This window comes from Bombus fervidus, chromosome 8 (genome assembly GCF_041682495.2).
Source record: "Bombus fervidus isolate BK054 chromosome 8, iyBomFerv1, whole genome shotgun sequence".
NCBI classification, from domain to species: Eukaryota; Metazoa; Arthropoda; class Insecta; order Hymenoptera; family Apidae; genus Bombus; species Bombus fervidus.
Window position 1 is genome coordinate 1,090,001 of NC_091524.1, and position 21,326 is coordinate 1,111,326.

The 21,326-nt window shown below is 32.5% G+C and overlaps 1 protein-coding gene across 4 annotated transcripts in view; it reads left to right on the forward strand.

Annotated features, from left to right (window-relative positions):
- The window catches only part of LOC139989779 (paired box protein Pax-6), a 150,917-nt gene that overhangs the window by 41,631 nt on the left and 87,960 nt on the right, over nt 1–21,326 (forward strand). For all 4 annotated transcript variants that reach the window (XM_072008383.1, XM_072008385.1, XM_072008382.1 and 1 more), the window contains exons 3-4: nt 4,147–4,312; nt 4,910–5,090. In XM_072008383.1, coding sequence (XP_071864484.1) covers nt 4,147–4,312; nt 4,910–5,090 — 347 coding nt within the window. The remainder of the gene's footprint in view (nt 1–4,146; nt 4,313–4,909; nt 5,091–21,326) is intronic.

Consider the following 21,326-nt stretch of genomic DNA (forward strand, 5'->3'; position numbering starts at 1 on the left):
TTCCCATTTTTTATATCAAAATATTCTTTTTTAGTTATAAGATGACATTAAAATAAAAAGTCCTGAAACGATACTGGGATTTAAAGAAAACAAATGAAATAAGCGCTTTGATGTTTTAATTCAACTGAAGAATTTTCAGTTATTTTGAAATACTTTAAAATAATAGGTCTATATCTATTTTTTCTAGTAATAAATTCTGTTACATAACAGAAATGTTTCTGCACCGAGAAATAAATGTTTCTGGGTTATCGAATAAGTCTTTGATCTTTCTGAAGTAATGTTTTTGTTTTGAAGTAATGGAATACTGGTAGGTTGGTATCCAATAGATGTCAGAAAATTAATCAGAATAGTGTATATTTGGTTTAATTACATTGCTGCAATAATGTTGGAATAAAATATATAATTTGTATGTAAACAAAGTTTTGAGACATCCGCCAATCCAATTATATTTAGTACATAACAATTCTGGAAACATCAAATTTTTGAGATGTGCTATCTTTCTATTACGGAGTGTAAAAAGGGAGAGAGAGAGAGAGAGAGAGAGAGAGAGAGGAAGAATTACAGCTTGATTGTGTGTAGCTTTACGCGTGCTTCTGTTTATAACACAGTGTAAGTGTAGAAGGGTACACCCTTAAGTCAACCAGAGCATAACCCTGTCCGTATTAGCAACGTGCGTTGAAAGGGTGTTCTCGAGTGGCCATTCTGCCAGAGAATGTGTTTTGATACTGTAACGTTTGTATTAAATATCAAGAAAGGGTGCCAGACTCTAAGCCTGCCGTTTATTAGGACTTCATTAGCCGTTTTGGATCCCCCTGTTTCTCTTTGCTCTTTGCTCTGATGCCACGGGTATTTTAAATCGATCCAATTGTACCCTTATTATAAATAATAACAAGATATTAATACTTTCTTTTTTCTCTTATATAGTTAGTTATATAGTATACCTTTTAAAGAGCAGGTGCCGAGCATTTGACATTTCATCCAAAATAGTTATAATCAATAAATTACTTCTAAATGCTATCATATTATATTTTCAGCGTCTTGAGATATTTCTATTGAATTAAATTAATTATATGGAATATAACGTGAAAGAATAAATTTTCATATCAAAATTGGAAAAATCGAATGGCATCATATGCTCATTTCGTTTTTACGTTATGAACAGTTAGTAAAATTCTTCGATACCTCGACTGATTATAATAATAATACGTCAATTTTACCACAACACGCACGTTCATAAGAAATTACTCAATTTGATACAAATATACTTCTGCCCCAAATAATTTTACCTTACAAAAAGAACAAAGCAAAGTATCGAAACGACAATTATTTTTGAATTGGCGGTTTCTTTCGCGTAAAACGAAAGTTAGTAAATACCGAATCACTAAAATTTCCAGACAAGACTAATTCGCGCCGACACGAACAGCCGCCGTCGCCGGCGATGACGACGACGACGACGACTAACCGAGTCGGCGCAAGTTATAAGAAAGATTTACGAGCGTATGCGATTGACGAAAGGGGGGCTTACGGTCGATTGACTTTCGAAAATGGGCCTCGCGCGCGAGGATCGTGGTGTTTCTATACCTAGACTAGACGATACGAGTGTTCCTTTCATTCGAAATACCTTTTCTTCCATTCCTATATCTATAAGTCACCAATCGGCAACGTCTAAACACTCTTTTGCACATCGTTCTACTTCGTAAATTGAAGGTAGCTCTAGGAAAAGAATTCCTGCAAGGGGGGCAAAAGAAGATTTGCAAAGGGAAACAGATTATTTCTGGGATTTCTTAAATGTATTTTCTATTGTGTTGCGGTGCTATTATCAAGGAGCTAAAATTGATTAATTCTTCCTGATCTAACGTTCATATAAGAATACAGAATGATAGTGGAAATGAAAGAAACAGAAGTTATAAAATAAGTATGAAAATAATATTGAATAAAAAAATCAAATATTGAAAAAATCAAATATTGAAAAAATCACTCTGATACATTCAATTAATTCTCAATGGTACTTGAAGTGCTCATGATAGCTAAGGAATGTATTTCGTATATATATTCCGTTGATATAATTTCATTGATTTAATAACAATATAAAAGTAGTACGAAACGGGGGAGACAGGACGTTCGCAATTTATTAATAAAGCATGTTTACAGAGAATGTTCTAAATGTGGTAAAGTGGCAAAGATGATTTTTGAAATTTCAAAATGGTACTTTTGACCTTTCTAATTTCTAGTAAACCAAAATTCGATTAACCAGAAAAATTCATTATCGAGTCACTACAGACTCTAATACCTCGATAAATAAATCTCAAATGTAACTGTTACCAACTGAAAAGTTTCTCTCCAGTATTTATGTAAGTTAATAAAGCAGCAAATGAAGACAATCTTACTGAATTGGTCGAAAAGTTAATATTTCTAAAGCAACAAACAATTTTTCGTTTCGACTGAAGCCAATGATTTCCTCGCTTCGAGAATTATTCTATTACATGAAAATTGTCTAACTTCCGAATTACAAAAAATGTTCTATATTTTCTTTATCCTATTTCCATATACGCGCGACATCGAGATATTAGAGAAAATATATCAGAGAATTGAGTTCTCATGTTTTCTTACTGTTTTACTGACATTATGTATTTTCCGACGTAATTGATTATTCATGTGATAATATTGGTAATTTATATTGGTAATACGTTAGAAGAACAACGTTATGTATCAAGTGGCAAGAGAACAGATAATCCACTTATTTATTTAGCACGATACATAGTATGCAAGTCAGTCGCTTTAATCAAAACGAAAAATTGTTTGCAACTTTGAAAATATTAATTTATCGATTCATGCCTGATATGATATTTTTCAATCATTTGATGAATACTGTCTACAAACGTGTTTCTATATAGACAAATCTACAAATTTAACGAAATTCACCTCTTCATAGAACTAAAATTCCAACGAATATCTCCACCTCTAAAAACCTCCAAAACATTCTCACATCTCCTATATAATACCTTCATCGTCATAGATCACGTATTTTCCCCCTCTTCGAAATCGCTGGTAAATAAAAAAAGGAAAAGGACCGACGAAGGAGAAAAAAGGGAGGGGCACGATCTCTTTTCTTCTCGGAGCTGTTCGTTCTCCAAGAGGGTTGAACGAGCATGGATGGGGGGTTGGCTGCAGACGTTAAAACGTTAGCGAATCCCATCGTAGATAATCTTCGACTCATTGTGTCGGTGACACGGCGAACACACACGAAAGTCAGCAGCCTTCGGTGTCCTCCTCGCGAATCTTTTATATTCCCGCACTCGCCGTGAAGAAGACGGGCCACGGTGTCGCAACCCTGCCACGCCCTAATTTCTCGGGGGTGAAAACCACAAGCTAGCTGACTTTCGACGAAGAAAAATAAAGAAATGGTCAGTAGAAGGTATTCTCTTGGAAGAAAATGTGGATTTTCAGTGTTAGAAGAATTTGATAGAATTGAAGAATTGAGTAGTCATTGTGATTAAAATATATTGTTATTGGAGTTTAAGAAATTTCGGCAATTTATTTGAAAAATGTCTTAACGATATAAAGAAAATTGGGAAATAATGAAGGATGGTAATTTTTAGTGTTGTAAGAAATTGAATTAATATTGTGATTGAAACACACAATTGCTAGATATTGCAAATTTTTGGGAATGTATTTAAAAAATTGATTAATGTTGTGAAATAAATTACAAAATAATAGCGATTGGAATGGTCTTGTTTCTGACATGGGATATTCGAAAGATGCTTTTACGACATTACCGAATGTCTTTACGGTATCCATAAGCTATCTGTGTGCTATGTAGTTATTATTCTTACGTTTACATCAAATGCAAAACAAATGTTCTTCTACTATTCTTATTTGATAATTATTATACTGATGTATTTGATTACATCTTATTAAGATCAAATAATAATTTAAAATGCCAAAAATGTTTTTAATTCAAAAATGTAAATGGGGTTTAGAAGTCATTACTGTTTATATCTATGGTACATTTGACAAGATTTTAATAAATTACGTCAATAATATCTTACAATTAAAAAATCGAACGTTTATATTCAAAATTGTTAAAAAATCTATTCAAAAAAATTTGGTAACAATCTTTCCATCGATGTTTTGCTTTTATTCTAGGTCACAGTGGCGTCAATCAGCTCGGAGGTGTTTTCGTCGGCGGTAGGCCGCTTCCAGACTCAACGAGGCAAAAGATCGTCGAGCTAGCGCATTCGGGCGCACGACCTTGTGACATTTCTAGGATTTTGCAAGTTAGCAATGGCTGCGTCTCGAAGATTCTTGGGAGGTTGGTTGAAATATTGCTCACTTTATCTCTATATCATACAAATAGACAAAAATATTATTAATTATAATGTCCTACTTTACATGATTTTAAACTAGAAAAATTTCTCATCGATAATGGTTAATTGTAACTAAGAAAAAGATTCCGCCATGTATAATGGTTATCGATAATCAAAAACAATTTCTGTCATTGATAATGGTTATCGCAAAGACAAAATGTTGGTCATTTACAATAGTTATAACCACAATATTTAAAAATTAATATCTTTTATTCATTCAATTTTTTGAAAAAATCCTCTATGATTTACGTAACGACTACCTTTCATTTAAACAAAAATTACCTTCCTTCCAATAACTATTTCCGTAAAAATTTTAAAAATAACTGTTATTACATCACAGTTATTAACCTCATAACAGTATAAGTAACTGATACTTATTTAATGCTTTCATACTAATATAGTACTAATACTTGTAATCATTATTTTTAATAACTATAAACAATGATGTATTTACATAGTAGAGAATTTTAAGTTTCCGAATGTACCTCAAACATGAGTTACTAACATGTACCGTATTGTACCGCAAATTATTATTATTGCAGGTACTATGAAACCGGATCCATCAGGCCCAGAGCAATCGGTGGCAGTAAACCGCGCGTAGCCACAGCAGAAGTCGTAAGCAAGATTTCCCTTTACAAAAGCGAATGCCCCTCTATCTTTGCGTGGGAAATTAGAGATCGTTTGCTCCAGGAAGGTGTCTGCACCAACGATAACATCCCTAGTGTGAGTACGGAAACTTCTTTTAATTGAAATTTTGAAGAAATTGAAGAGAAAAAAGTAGAATAAATAAATTTTAAACCATCGAAATCCAAGTGAACTCTTTTCAAATCTGTTTACGTAATCAAATATATTGTTCCAAAACACAAAATTCGTCGATTGACACGATTCTCCTATTTGAAATAGTTTCCAAGGTATTCCAGAAAATTTGTTTTTCGACGGATATTCTCCATGAGTTGCTCAAGTGTGCGTGAACAAACCGTGTGCAGAAATTCGAATGCTAAATCCTCATACATTAACTAATGTTATGATGAATTATGGCGACAACAGCCAGATTATATTCGGATTCAGATGTCGCGTTGGCGGAACAGATGCTCACTTACTTAAAATCCTCTGATCCGTAATGAAAGTTGCAAATTCTAAAATGATCATGTTAATTTATTTAATTACAAAATATAATATAACTATTGCGGATAAATATCATAAATATGCAAATTCATATTTTTATGAATCGAATGAAAAAAGTGATATCTAAGTAGATAATTTTTACGTACTAAACGTTGTAACGGAGAATTATATTTTGGAAATTTTCTGTATTTTAGGATATTATGCAAATTCTGCTCATTTTTACGTCTCCACCTATAAATGCATAAAAATCCGCAATACAATCATGAACAATACAATCGAAAAAGTCCAACTTTGCGAGACAGCGAATGGAACTTATTTAAAAAATTCTCTTTCATATCTAGTCGGACAAATCTCCACACGTTAAGCATTTATTTTATGTAATATCGCTGACACAAAAGTTATTAACTCCTCAAACCTCATTCTGAATTTTGATCAATCCTGTATATTTATGAGTTGGGGTATGTAAAAAATCATTCAAATTTCCAAAAATGCCCTGTCGTATATCTACTTATAATATTTCTATAAAAAATTACAAACCGATAATTTCCACTAGTCTGATAATTCTAGCGTTAGAAACAACATGACAAATGGACAGTATTTAACAAGATTCCGATGAGTCATCAGAAGCCATTACAGCAGGAAACGCGAGGTTTACACGCTTACGTTAACGGAACATTAAATGAAACGGGCGCAAAAAGAGGGAGCTTTGGGTCCAATGATGCTTTCCACGGTAACAAGGACGACAGTTTATAAAGCATGTCGCAAAACACGCGTAATAGAGCTTGACTTTTGTAGGGTGGAGGTCGTAAGCGCGCAAGCGTATTGTCAACGGGGCTTTCTGCACGCACACAAAACAGAAACGCATTTGCATAGATAGTCGAAGGGCTGGGAAGCGAGTGGAACGGGGGGAGGGTGGAAATCAGTTTTCTGCGAGGTGACTGTGGGAGTGTGTTTATGCCAACCGATGAAATCCCTGTATAAAGAGAACGACATGAATTCCATCGTTGTCGTCCCATTTGAAGCTGCTATCACGGGACAAGTATATAATCTTATTATGTGATTAATATGGTACAATTGAATGATGAATTAAAAAAACCTCGATACTCCATCGTTCACAAATATCAAGTACCGATGGTTCAAATTGTTAGGAATGTACAGTCAATCACGAAAGTATACATAGACTTATCAAACTATATATTTATAGTAAGTATATAACTATATACTTACCAAAAGAACTAAAAACATACTTTGTAATTTATAATTACATATTAACATACACAGATATTATTATTACAATATATTTCTAAGAGAAATGGGAAAGATTAAAAAATATAACGCTTAAAAATCTTTGGATAAAATTACATGATGCATTATTAGCTTTAGATAGCAGAATATTATTGATACTTGTGTAGGATCTGCAAGATCTCAATACAATATTAAGCGTACTACTTTTATATAGATATAACAGAGGATGTATATAATTTTTCTAGCACATTGCATTTTATATTTTTTCTTCTTCTTTCTTAATAATGGTAAAAGTGAATAAATTTTGTTATGTTTTAACAATATGTGTCTTAATGTGTTAGCAAAATTCGTAGATCTAACGCTTTTGCTATAATATTTTATATTTAAGGGATACTTGTATAAGATGGTGATTTAGAATGCATAGCGAAAAATTGTAGAAAGTATTTACAAGAATTTTATTATACAATCTTTTTATACTTAAGAAGTACCTATCCATTTTTGTACTTGTCATTTACATATTTGGGTTCCTTAAGGATCTTTTACAATTTCTGGCATATACCTATAGGATAATTCTCGTTCTAAAATATTACAAATATCATTCTTTTAAAAATCAGATGGCAATTGTACAAAAATATTCTTCAACAATGATTATTCATTGAAAATTCAATATAGGAGAAAAATGGTATCATATAAAAGTAAAATAAATATATCTATACAATACACATACATTCACTAGTTTTAGCTCATTTTAACTGAATCTTAGGATGTTATGTCTTCTTTACAAAAGACATTAATATCTAATAAGAAACGGTTATCTTCGCAAATTAAAATAGACGGTGCTGAAGGAATTAAAACTAAGCACGTCATATCTTACTGTATCTATACCATATCCAGTTTTCAAGAATTTTCTTCGTTATATTAATTACTACAGCGGATGTTTATACACTTTTATATTTGAATGAACATAACTAAAAAAATTGAATCTAAGTAAAAATTTCGTTCATCTACTACATATTATAATAAGTACTCTACCTTGGATGATTTATATATTTCTACATATTATATATACTGTGTGGAATGCTGCACCCCAGAATTCTCAAAAAAATGCATACAGTCACAATTGACTAATTACAGACAACTCCAAAGAATGAGGATCTTGAGATTTTTACAGTTCGGATAACACTGTCACATTTAACTCTCGAAAGTATCAAACAGTGTTCATATAATAACGATTATTAGCGTAACACTGTTAAATTGTTAAATGTAATTCCAAAAATGTTCTAATAAACATTCTTATTAAAACTGGTCCAAACGATCTGGGAATCGTTCATTTCCCTAAAGTGGAGGAGGTGGATTTCGCGAGACAAAGGAATCAATTAAGAAATCGCTGGCGGTGGTAAGAACAGCGCAGCGGATCAAAAGAAAATTTTTCCCAAAGGTCCTCCCCTTTTCTTCGTGATATCTCGAAGACTCGCACTCCACCCACTAATACGAAGAAAGCTCGCAACGAGGGGGTTGCTTCTCATGGTGGTCCCTCGTTGCCATGGATATTTGCATGCGTCCAATAAACGGTGGCTAAGGGGCTCTCGACTCTTGCTCAGGGTAAAAAACGAAAGAGGGTCGCTAAATTCTCTTTTCCTCTCACCGCTCTTCTTCTCTGCTGACTACTCTTTCTTCTTTGTCTTTTTCTCCATCGCGCCTTGGTAATGGTTCCGAAGTGTACGTATTTCCGGCAAGATGCTCGAGCAAGAATTCTCGAAGAAAAGGGAATAACACCGGGATGAGATGCTTTTTTTATTCGGACCTTTTTTTTAAGTTTATGAGCTAAGAATTGAAAGCGAAATGCTTTTTGTGAAAGCTGTGAGGTAAATACTATGAAGAGTGTCTAAAAATATTGTATTATATTATATATTATATTATCACAATATTTAACTCATCACTTAACCGTCGGCAGAAATTCTTGTATATATTTTATATGAAGTTACCAGTAGAAGAATTACTATAACTGAAAAAATATCTAATATTTTGAAATTCTTACAACATGTCAAGCTGTGATTACGTAAAGTACTAATAGTATTATTTATTATATGTTTTATTATATTTTGCAATTGCAAAAGCGTTACATAATTTGATTTAGTGAGCAATCGCGTTCATTGCTTTTGGAACTCGAAACATTTGCAAGAATTTTATAGAAGTAAAAAAGTTAAAAGTGAGAAGTAAGAGATGTAAATATATTTACTTGACCGATACGCAATTAATAGAAAATGTTTACTTTAGAGCTTTTATTTGGTGTTATTTTAAAACATTATTATTAGTAGACCTCGGGTATTTATACATTTATGCATAAAAATGTACAGAATGTATACGGTATGCAAAAATATATAAAATATTCAAAGCACAGCGCCTATTATACATTTAATGATATTAAGTGGATGCAATGAATTTATACTTAGATTCTAATGCTTGTCAAATAATAATAAATAATAATTCGTATAGTTTTTAATACACTTAGTTAATTAGTATATAAATGCTACAAAAATACAATAATATTCAAATATTTTTTGTAGACTACAGATACAAATGAAATAAAGATCTCTAGTAAAAAAGAACCAATACTTTACACGTATTTTTCACGCGAAACACGCAAACACATAAACCGTATCTCCACACCAAATTTACACAAGCATCTAATGAAACACCAAGAATTCAATTCCGCTGTTCCCAAATCGCAAAACACCGACAGTCGGAGGAATTAAAACGAGCAGTCAATTAACCTAAACGGGTAGCGTAAGTTCCAGCAGAAGCTTGTATTCCGACACGGGGCGGGATGATCGCGGAATTTAGCGCTTTAACAAATTACGCGGACGGAGGGTCGAATATAACGAAAGAGAGAAAGAGAGAGCGAAACAGCCTCCAGGGCGATGGAGAATCAAAGCTGGTGTACAAAGTATAATCCCGGCCGCGTTTGAGCATCCTGTAAGCGCTTCTGAACTTGTTGTGGCCAAGATTAACGTTTCTTTAATGGCCCGTGTAATATTCCATTATGTACAGTTCGCTCGAGAATTATTGCGTCGACGTCGTCGCGTTGGAAAATGTTGGAAGGAAAGGGAGTGGAGTTAGTAGATCGAGCGGATCGAGAAATAAAAGGAAATTCGCGATAGAAGCAATTTCTCTTCGCGACGGGACGGCTCCAACGAAAACGATGATTTAGTTGCTTCAGATTTTTTAAGTTCCTTAGGATTTTCAAATTGCAGGTACGTTTGAATATTTGAGATTAAGATTGCGATTTGTGAAATAATTGTCTTCTCGAATAGCATTTACAGTAATGATAATACCTGCAGATCTTTTAGGTTTCATGCTACCAATTTTAATTTTACAAAGTATAGGATTTGGAAATTATTAAGTAATGGAAGTGCTTTGCTTTCTTTCATACTGGCTGCAGTAAAGATGATAATTTAGTTACTAGAGATTTTTTGATCTCTTGAAATTTTGAAGTTTGCGTTTGACATTAGAAACGTTGAGGAGTAAGCTTAAAATTGAGGAACTTGTTCAAAAAGGATGAACATATAGGTTTATGATAAATAAGTGTATTCTGTAATCGAATAGTTGAATTATTAATTGTGAAATTTTTCTTTGTTTTGTAATAAAAAGAAAATCTTTGAAGCTCCATTAAGGATCATTTTAATCATAAACGCAACTAATATTAAAGAAACTGCAATGGCGACGCCATTACTATTTTATGTGATTTCAACTTAAAATAAATTTTGGACAAACAAAAACTCAATTTTGGAATTTAATTAAAAATGTTGATTTGGATACAGTTAAATTATAAAATAAATAAATTAATAATTATAGAAGTTTCAAATTTTGTTACTTATTTGAGGAAGTTAGAATTTAGAAAACATGGAGGAAATTTATAATAAAAGACATTTCTTTTTAAATCATTCGTTTTATGATAGTTATAGAAATGATAGTATTTTATTTGATCTTGCGATGGGAAATTTCATCCAAATTTTAATATATTTGAACAGAATTTGAAAATTATATTATATAAATTATATAATTTGAAAATAATATTAAGATAATATAGTATTTGCACAAATATCTTTTATTAGTAAACCATAAATCACAATTCGCTGCAGCTCCACGAGAAATTCTTCGATCAAAATTCCGCAAAAATTCTTCTTTCTCCGAAACCTAAAATTTGCTTCTCGTCTAAAAGTCAAATTTCTGAGAACCTTTATTTCTCCAGAACGTCACAAAAATCGCGTCGCGAATCAAGAACCGGAACTCGAACCCTCGACGTCGGGAATGAAACGGCGCGCGAGTACTCTTCGTTTTCTGCCTCGATAAGGAGCGAAATAGCACGCGAACGAAATCGATTCGCTAACGTCAATATCGTTCGAACCGTCTGCACATTTCTTCCTCGCCTTTCATTGTATCCTTTCCTTTCCTCTCCTCTCCTCTCCTCTCCTCTCCTCTCCTCTCCTCTCCTCTCCTCTCCTCTACACTCCTTTCCTTTCCTTTCCATTCCTTTCCTTTTCTTTCCCTTCCTTTTCTATCCTCTCCTCTCCTCTCCTCTCCTCTCCTATCCTATCCTTTCCTTTCCTTTCGTTTGTCCTCACCGCGTTGGAAGCTCGTAGCTCAGAGACAAGAGAAGAAGGGGGATGAAAACGGGAGTTGAACAGTGGTAGGAGGGTAGAAGAACGTATTCCAAGCGGGTCGCGGTGATTGAGGGAAATTTCATTATTCTCAGACATTACCCCCGTTATTGTAATGCCATCAAATTGGATACGCTTCGTACACCCCCGTAAAACGGCCGGGATATCCTTGAATATCCAAAACTCCTGCTTGCTCGAGAAAACGTGACAATGGACGGGAATCTTTTAGTTTGAATTTTTAATAATAAAATCTAAATTTGTTTCAAATGTTTGAAGACTTTTGAAGGCGGAGGATTTAATAAAATTTTTATATTTTTTTTAACTATTATTGGAATAACTTTGGATTTCTAATAACAAATTCTTGATTTTTGTATCATGTTTGAAAAAGATTTATTCCTTTCTTTAACATGGGGCGGTTGATTGAATTCATAACTTTTAATACATGATTTGAATAATTTTGAATTTGTAGTAATAAATTTTCGATTTTTGTAAAGTGCTTAATGGTATATTGCTTCTTCTGAAGGCAAGAGTTAAGTAGCTTTGAATCTTCAATAATAAATTCTGGACTCTCTTAAACTATTTGAGAAAAATTTATTGTTTTTTGAAGGCGGAATAAAATTGTTATCTTTTTTAAATGTAATTAGACTAATTTTTAGTTTTTTATTACGAATTCTGGATTTTTGTAAAGTGTTTAAAATAGAGTCAGGTATTCTTTTTTTGGAGAAATGTGTGACGGATTTTTTTGAAGTTTTGTTTGAGTCTGGTGACATTGATTAGCAAATTTCAACTTTCTAATTCTTACAAATACCTATTTTATATATTTATTTTATGATAAGTAGATCGATAGTTGACGAAAGAAAGCTATACCTAAAATATATTCTTTACTTTCATAAAACAAGATCGTAATATTCTGCGAAATTATATATTTTCCTTCAATTCTTATGAGAAACTTGAGGAACCGAAAGGTAAACTGCAATTGCTCCTCTTAATATCAAAAACTTTATTAAATAAAGTTGTAAACTCGATAAAAACTCAAAAATCAAAAATAAATCAAATATCGCTCACACAAACCATACTGCCCATTCCTAATCGCAAAGAAATCATTAAACAAAATTGAAAACTCTCAATGAAAAATTCAGAAATCACAAACAAAATTGAAATCGCTTGCTACAATCAAATTATCAAGATGAAACTCAACAATGAAACTAAATCTGAAAATTCAAAATTCAATAAAAAACAAAAGAAACCCCAAATAAAACTAAAATCACTTGCAAGAATCAAACTATCAAAACTAATCTTTAAAATCTCATTAAACGAAATTGAAAACTGTCAATAAAAAAGCGAAAGATACAGAAAAATCTGGAAAATTCTTTGGGAAACGAGTTACTGTCACAAAAAACGTCCAATTACTCCGGTCTGTTTAGGAAGTAGAATAAAACGAACTAACGAGAAAGAAACGAACGAAACAAAAAAAACGGAGAAAATAAAATAGGTAGGCATTCTCTCTCTTTGAGAACGAACGGGTGCACGATCGAATGGACAATGATTTGACAAACCCAAAACGGCTGCAGGACGTGGCGTCGGATTCGAAATGTCCTGTGAAGCTTTCGCTATCCGTTTCGTCGTCGAATGCCGTTTCAGCCCTCGGTTGGATTTGAATCTGGCACCCGGCGTGGCGGACGCGTTATTGGTTTACTCGCACCACTGATTCCGGGATACTATCAGTGGTTCTCGGCCAATTCTCCAAGGTATACCATCCATGGTTGAAAATTGTCCGGTCGTTTTCATTTTTAGGCCGTGAAAATTTTCTTATCAAAATTATGGAATTTTTCAGATTCTCATTTAATAATGTTTAATACAAAATTTTTTAGGAATTTCATTTTAAAAGTTTCTTTCGTTATTGTGTTTTTATTACGATCAGGTTTATACAGTTTTAGGAATTTCATTTAATAATATTTTATATACGATCATATTATAATGTAAACAATATTCAGAATAATATTTTATAAAAAAATTTTCTAAGAATTTGATTTTAAACATTTTTTTATTTTTTTATTTTTTTTGTTTATTTTGATTAGAATAAATTATAAAATTAACAGGATTTTCACTTATGTATTCAATTAGTGATACGTTATATATTAAGAATAACATCTTTAGAAAAGAATGTTTTTAGATTTTTAGATTTTACGAAGAAACTTTTACTTCATTTTTATTGGAATTGAATGGTAAAAAAGAAAAAAGTCTTTAATTTAAAGTATTTTGTTATTAGGTACTTTATTAGGTTTTTTTTAGAATTTTTATATTTTAAAATTGTTTTTATTCAAAATAAATAGTATAAAAAGGAAAAGAATTTTTTCAGAAATTTATTTCCGAATATTTGTTTACTAGTTTCTTTTGTAGTAAAACTGTATATATGTATTAGGAAAGAAAAGAATTTCTTAAAAATTTTATTTCAAATATTTTCTGCTATTTTATTTTTCCTTTTATTGGAATTCAGTACAGTAGAAAAGAGAAGAATTTTTCAGAAATTCAGTTTCCAATGTTGATTTTGAATCTTTTTTTTTCTTCTTTTTTTTATTACAATTAGATGATGGAAAGGAAGAGTATAATGTTTTATTAAAAATTTGTTAGGAAATTACTTTAGAAAGATTCTTTATCTCTTTGTTTTATTTCCTATTAGGATTCTATAGAATAGAATATTTCATAAATAACTTTTTGCAATTTTGTTTCAAGCGTTTTCAAAGAAACGCTTGAAAAATGTAAGAAATTTTATAAAAAATTGTTAAGAATTTTCTTTCAAATGTTTCTCTACTATTTTACTTTCCTCTTTTATTAGAATTTAGTAGTATAGATATTTATTCTCTGAATAGATTAAATTGCATACCTCGGTGGAACTAAAGATGCAGAGATTTAAATGTTTTATGATTATTGTTTAGGTGTTAGGAATTTTTTAGCGGATGTATGACTTTATTTATACGTAGTCGTTTGGCAATTTATTTTTCAAAAAAACACGTAAAAATGAAGCGTTAAATAATAGCGAAAGTAATAAAACTAAAAATATAAATAGTAGAACAAATATAGGTATTGATATAATGAAAATAGGGAAAACTTCTTTAAGCTTCCATTATTATAAACTCTAGTTTTTGTATCATATTTAAAAACAATAAAAGATCATAAACTGATTTTCTTTCCATAGAAAAGAGATAGATACATACACAACTATGGTATATTTCTTCTGTACTTTATCAAAGGAGAAAAATGAAAGAAATCTCTATTATAAAATTCAAAAGTAAATACTGTAAGCAAATTTTAAGTAAACATTCGAGCGAAATATCGTTGATATGCAAAGCATAATTATATAATAATAATTGATACAGAAAGCAGTTTTATAAAATAAGAGAGAACCACTGTCAAACGAGATTACATTCGTTGAGCTGGTCAGCCTGACCGCGATCGTTCTTTCCGGGAGTTGACGTTGATGTCTCACCCCCAATGAACACTTCGAAATCACGAGTGGTTGCTGTGTACAGCACTCGATCTAAAAGTTAAGGTTGCTTCTGCAACTCAATCCCTGCTCCGTTGCTATCAAAAGTTAACGATTTTATTTTGATATCGAATTCTAATCAACAAGTAGTAAGAAATAAAGATTTAAAACATCTTTCAAAAATTTGAAAAATGTATTGATAAATTCTTCTGTTTAAAATGCATTTTCAAAGAAGAAGTATCAATTTTTTTATTGCGCGAATAAACGAAATATAGTTTAGAAATAAATAACTTGGAAAGATGAAAAAGATGAGCAAGAGGAACAAGAGTTTTGTGGGATTGTGGCCGACAAGAGGAACGAATAGATATAATATAAATTAATAAAACAAATACGATTTTATTAACATTTTCTAAGTTTTAATCATTATAATATGAATATTTCATAAATAACAAAGATTCTTCAAAATATTACAATATTATCTCAGAAGTATAGACTCCTTCCAATTCACGAATTTTTTCTAATAATAAGAATTAATAATGAGAAGAATTAACGTATACATCTCATTACCACTTGAATCAATTAGATTGATTTAACTGTGTAAAGAGGGAATTGGATGTTGAAACGATATCAGAGGCGTTTTCACAGGTGGTGACTATGTGATATCTACACCATCGTTGTTCCCTCTGCCTCCCTGACTCAGGGGTGGAAAATCACGAGTACCGCAAGAGAGTTGAATCGAGGGATAGCACGATTTCCCGTGGTGACCGAGCGTGTTCCTGTAATTAATAGTCTCCCGCAGTGAATGGACCATCTCAGGGACGTGTTTGCACGCTATTTCCACGTGTTTGAGCAAACTGGACGAACGTTTCAACGACCAATCGTCTCTATTAGCATGTTGGTCACGTCTTGCGCCATTTCCAATACTCTCTTCCATATAGTTGCCCGTTTTTTACTTACAAATAATAGATAATAAAAATTTATATTTTTATTTAAGAATGACAAAAGATTTTGGAATAGTTTAATATGAAACGAATTTTTTGATAGCGTAAAAAATAAACTGTAAAGATCTATTTCATTTCGTCCGTGGAAATTTTAAAAGTGCAGAAATTTACAAAATACGTGTGATATGAAAACATATAATATATGGAGATTAACGTTTAATATGTAAAAATGAAGATTTAATGTAACATAATTGAAAGGAAAAGTAACACGTCGAATTCCTAAAAGACTTAATTGTGATTTACAAACACATGAAATTTTGTAACTACGATTTTCAAGGATTTTTAAATACCCTAAAAGAGAAAGAGATATAAATTTAATGAACAGACTCCTGGAACTTATTCCGAACACATATTTCCCGCGTTATAGGGATTTCTGTCAAATATCAGTGATGCAATAGGGAGCTTCTATATTTAGCGATTTCTAAGTTTTTAATTAATAATTTGAAATTTCGAGATTTTAACTTTGCATTAATTATAATTAGACTGCATGTAATTTCACATTTTTAGTAACACGAGTAATTAAATGGAAACTAGATAAAGGTTTATTTTATTGGCTAAATGTTATAATAAGTCACCTTGTACTTTTTTTCACTTTTTACGTATTATGTACATCTTCTACATTTTTACACCTTGAAATTTCTCATAAATGGATAAAAATCCGCGATTTTACAATATTCTTTAGAAGACTGCATATATGTATAATTTAGCACAGAAAGGCCATATTCCATCACACCGAAAGACACCAACCCACCAATCAAAATACTACACATCTGTCCATTCCGATACACACACCTAACAATAAGTGACCGCAACAATTCCAGCAGAGCCGAGGAAGAAGACTCAGCAACAGTGGTTGGGGGTATCAAAGGGGAGGGAGAGTTAGATCTCAGCCGGTAGAAGAGGCAAAGTAATGGATGGCTGGTGGAAGCCGAAGCGAGTGAATTGTTGGCCCCTGTACGTCCGCCTTGGAGACACCCTCGGCTTGGCCTGGCCGCGTAAATCAATGCACCCCTTCGTCCTCTCGCGTTACCAGCCCTCCTCGCTCCACCAACCCTCTGTGTATCGTCTCACGGCTCTCTTCTTGGTCTCTAGACAGAGATAGAGTCGGTGAAGGGTGGCAGGGACAGGGTGTCGGAGACGTCCGGCTACTGCATTATGTATTTCTCAGAGAACCGCCACTAACTCTCACCCTTTTTCATCTCCTTGGTCAGGCGTTTCTTCGTACGCTATCCTTTCTTTCTCTACTGCTTCGTTTCCTTCTGAATCTCGTAAGCTATGGTTCCCCTTATTTCCATGGCCGATCTTTTACAGGAGCTGTCGGTGAAGTCTTTTTTTTTTCTTTAGACGCGAGTCTTCCTTTTTAATCACTAGACTGCGGATTTTTATACGTTTGCACGAAATTTAAAAATACAAAAATGGATAGTTACGCTAAAGAGCAATCTTTTAACAGATAAATTATTTTAAGTGATAAAATTATAGCTCCGTTCCCAGAATTTTTGAATTCTAAAACTGGTAATTCCTACTTTGGAATAATAGAATTAAATAGTCAAAGTGTGAAAGTGTCATAAATAATTTGGAGATTCTAATACTCTGATTAAATATGGAGAAATACATAACATTTCGCGAGCATTATACTGATCATAATTTTTTCATAGATGAGATAAACTTCTGTTCGAATTCTATTTCTTCCCTTGTATTCGTAAGAATATAAATTTGCACTGGAATTCGCAATCTATTAATCATTGAACTATCGATAATAATAATCAGTGTTCTTATGGAATTAACTTTTATTATGGACTATAATGTGTTATATAAGAACAAGATTATATTAGGACAATCAAGAAGAATTAAGGGAAAACCACTAGTAAACTGTCAAGATTTTTAAGAATTACTACCTTATATGAAATTTGCACAAATACCGGCGTTTAGTAATAATAAACAATTCCACATATTTATGCTTCTAGAGGAATATAAGACAAAGCAAAGGAATTCACAGAGTAATTTCAAGGCGAGAAACCAGTCTCGCAAAACCAAACCAAAAATAAAAATACATAGCTGGAAGATCGAAGTGTCTGATAGCCTTTTAAAAGAGAAATGTTGAAGACAATCGGTCAACCTGTAAACCGATATCCTTCGGCTATACCGGTCCGTGCATGTACAGTTTCCGTACAGGGCTCGTCTCCAAGACGACACACGGTCGTTTACGCACGTCGATCGTTTCTGATTGGACGAGACAGCCGCCACACGGTGGTTGAACTTGAACGGCTCAGTATAAGATTGCTGGCCCGGTTAAAGTGACGTTAACCGCTTCGACAGAGGTATCCTTCGTCAGGAGGCCTTGAGTTTTCGTTGCCATGCGCCAAGCCACTGTAAGAATTAAAATTCGTTCGCTGAAAGGAAACACTGAATCGCGAGTATTACATTTTTTTCGGAACTTTAGATATGAATATATTGCCGAATGTATCAGAAAGTGCAAAAATGCATATAATATGTAAAAATATCTGAAATATTGTGTATCTGTTAGAATATTTAATAAGTAAAACAGTTGTGTATATCTAGGATCCGTCCTTTTAATTATATCTATAAAAATATGAACTTTCATATTTAATATCCTAGAAACACACATACACACGTATAGGATATTTATATATGTGAAATATAGCAATGTGTTTGATATAAGTAGATTGCGGGTTTTTAATTACAAAAATGCGCAGAATGCACATAATACGGGGACATGCATACATAAAACTTCGAAAATAATGTATAATTATTCAAGTTTTGCCAATATAGTCATGGCGGTCGCACTCGTTATAGTGCTAATGAAATTTAAAAATGTCTTACATAATACGCACGACATAACTAAGCATAAAAACTGTTTATTATTTATATTAGTAAATGTACAAATACCTGTACTTTTATGAGCCACTGTACATCACCTGTTATCCAGTTATACCACCCCTTCTCACTGTTATACCACCTCTCTATTCCAATCATCATGCAACTGATGAGATATAATCCAGAAAATCACGCACGTGACCGATGCCCTCTATTCGAGGAGCATCTATCGAAAGCTACGCTGGATCATAGGAATCCGAAGGTGGTAAGGGTTGCTGGTGGCGCGTTCACCGTGGTACGTGCAGGAGGCAATAACGTGCGACGCGTGGCGCGCTCGCCGCCCCTCTATTACTTTAGGGAACCCCCTGGCGCGTTGCTAAATACCGTATCCCCCGTTTCACCATGAAACAGAGTACCACCCCATGGGCGTCTTCGAAGCAGCAGCCCTTCTATCGCCGCCGAAAACTACCCTTCGTCGTTCCAGATTAAAAGCTGTGATTATACGTGGCATCAGACGTCTAACACTAGTGATGGATTCAAGTACTTCGCAAGTATAATATAGTGATACACGAAAGTACTGCATTTGGACAGTCTGCGTACACATTTTTATGAATATATTATGCGTGTTACACGAAACTCTTTGAAATTTCAACAATAGGATGAAGTTGACCGACTCGAATGATAAGTACAAACCAAGTAATTTGCTTGTAATTCGTGAAATCTCGTTATAAACAATTTTCAAGCGATTTACCTTTGAAAACAGTTATTGCTGTTTGTTTAATTAATTGTTTTCTTTAATTAACACGTTATTAATGATGCGATAAAATGAAATATACAGTAGAATATATCGTACTTCTACTTATTTTAAAAAGAAAAGTTAGTACAAGTAATGTTAATATCCTCAATTATAATTATCATGATTTGTGTGTATATTTCTTAATCTTAGCAAATAATTTTGTTAGTTATTTCTTTTTTTTTTTTTTTTCGTTTCTATATATCTCATAAACTCAAATAACCTTATCATAGGATTATTTTAATCACGAAACATAAGTGCAACATTATTGCACCATAACGAATTTGAAATTCTCATGTTTCTCGTGAATTCGGAAACTGAAAAATTCAAGAATTTAAAAACGTATAAACTTAAAAATTTGTTTAAATATCAGAATAGTCACAAATAGAATTTTGAAACTTATAAATGCGTGAATAAATCATTAACTCTTTTATTATTCCGTACCTTATGAACAGAACCTTGGGTGTTGAATTCGATTAGGATTTGCAACTACAATATACATATTGAACTTGATCCCACTGTTCTCTAACTCTCTACGATCTTTCGTCGAGTAAAAGTGGATGTATTTCCCCTCTGATTTCCTGTTCTATCCGTTGTTGTTTCATGTTGTATTTTAGAATCGGCCTTTCATGTCTCTTCTTCGCTCGCGTGTTCCACTCTGTGCTTTCTTGTTTTCTTCTATCTCTCTTTCGCTCTGTATCCGTTTAAATTGCGAATACCGTGCGTTCCTCGACTTCTATTTAAATGTAATTTGTATCTTGCCCGCGCAATCGCTATCGCTCCCTTTTACTCTGGTTCCTGCTCGCCTTTCTTTCACTGGTTCACGTTTAATGGGTATGATAGCGAAAAGTTTTGGAAATATGTTCCCTTCGTTTCTTGGTTTTGATTTCAATTGCTATCTTTTTTAATTTTTTTCTTTATTTTGGATTTTAGGCCACGTGTATCTTCAAATGTTATTAATGAGCACTTTACATTATCAGTGTATGATTGTCATATTGTGTATAGACTAAATGACATTTATAGAATATCTAGATTCTATTACATAGAACTTCTACAGAAGCTTTTTAGGAAATATCAGATGTATTGTTTAAGATATTGTATAACTTACAGCTCGCACAGAATATTCCAATATTTTAAAAAAATATGAAATATATGATTGAAATGTACACTGAATGTAAAATTACAACTAACGATATAATTTTTGTCCTGCACGAACATAGCTTTTATAGAACTGAGTAGTTCATTTTTAAAAGTAATCATAAGCAAAATTGAAATGTAGAAACTTTTATCGAAAATGTAACTTCCTATAATATGTGTGTGTGTGCGTGCGCGCGAGTGTACATACGTATGTATAACGATAAAAGTCTCTACTTTGTCTATATATTCCCAAGTAAATAATAAAATAATATAAAATAAATACCTATAAATGAAATAAAATATTTTCGAAAATTATGATACACGTTAAAATTAGTTTTGATTCTCGATTTTTACAATTAATACTGCACAATTTTTCCTCACCAACAAAAACTTTAAAAATTCCAAGGATCTTCTTTTAAAATTCTCCAACAAATTCTCCAAAATTCCTTCTCTCTAGGAATAATTTCCATTTCCAAAATACTCGACTATTTCCAAAAATCATCAAGCATACTACTAAAATTAATGTTATACCTCATAACAGAAATATTGTCGGAAAATTTTTTCTTTTCGAATATATAGTAACAGAAATATTCAGAAGTAAGGCTTTCAATTATTGACCGAACGATTGATATTGTTTTACAACACAAATTTCAAAATTCTTACCAATAATGATGTATG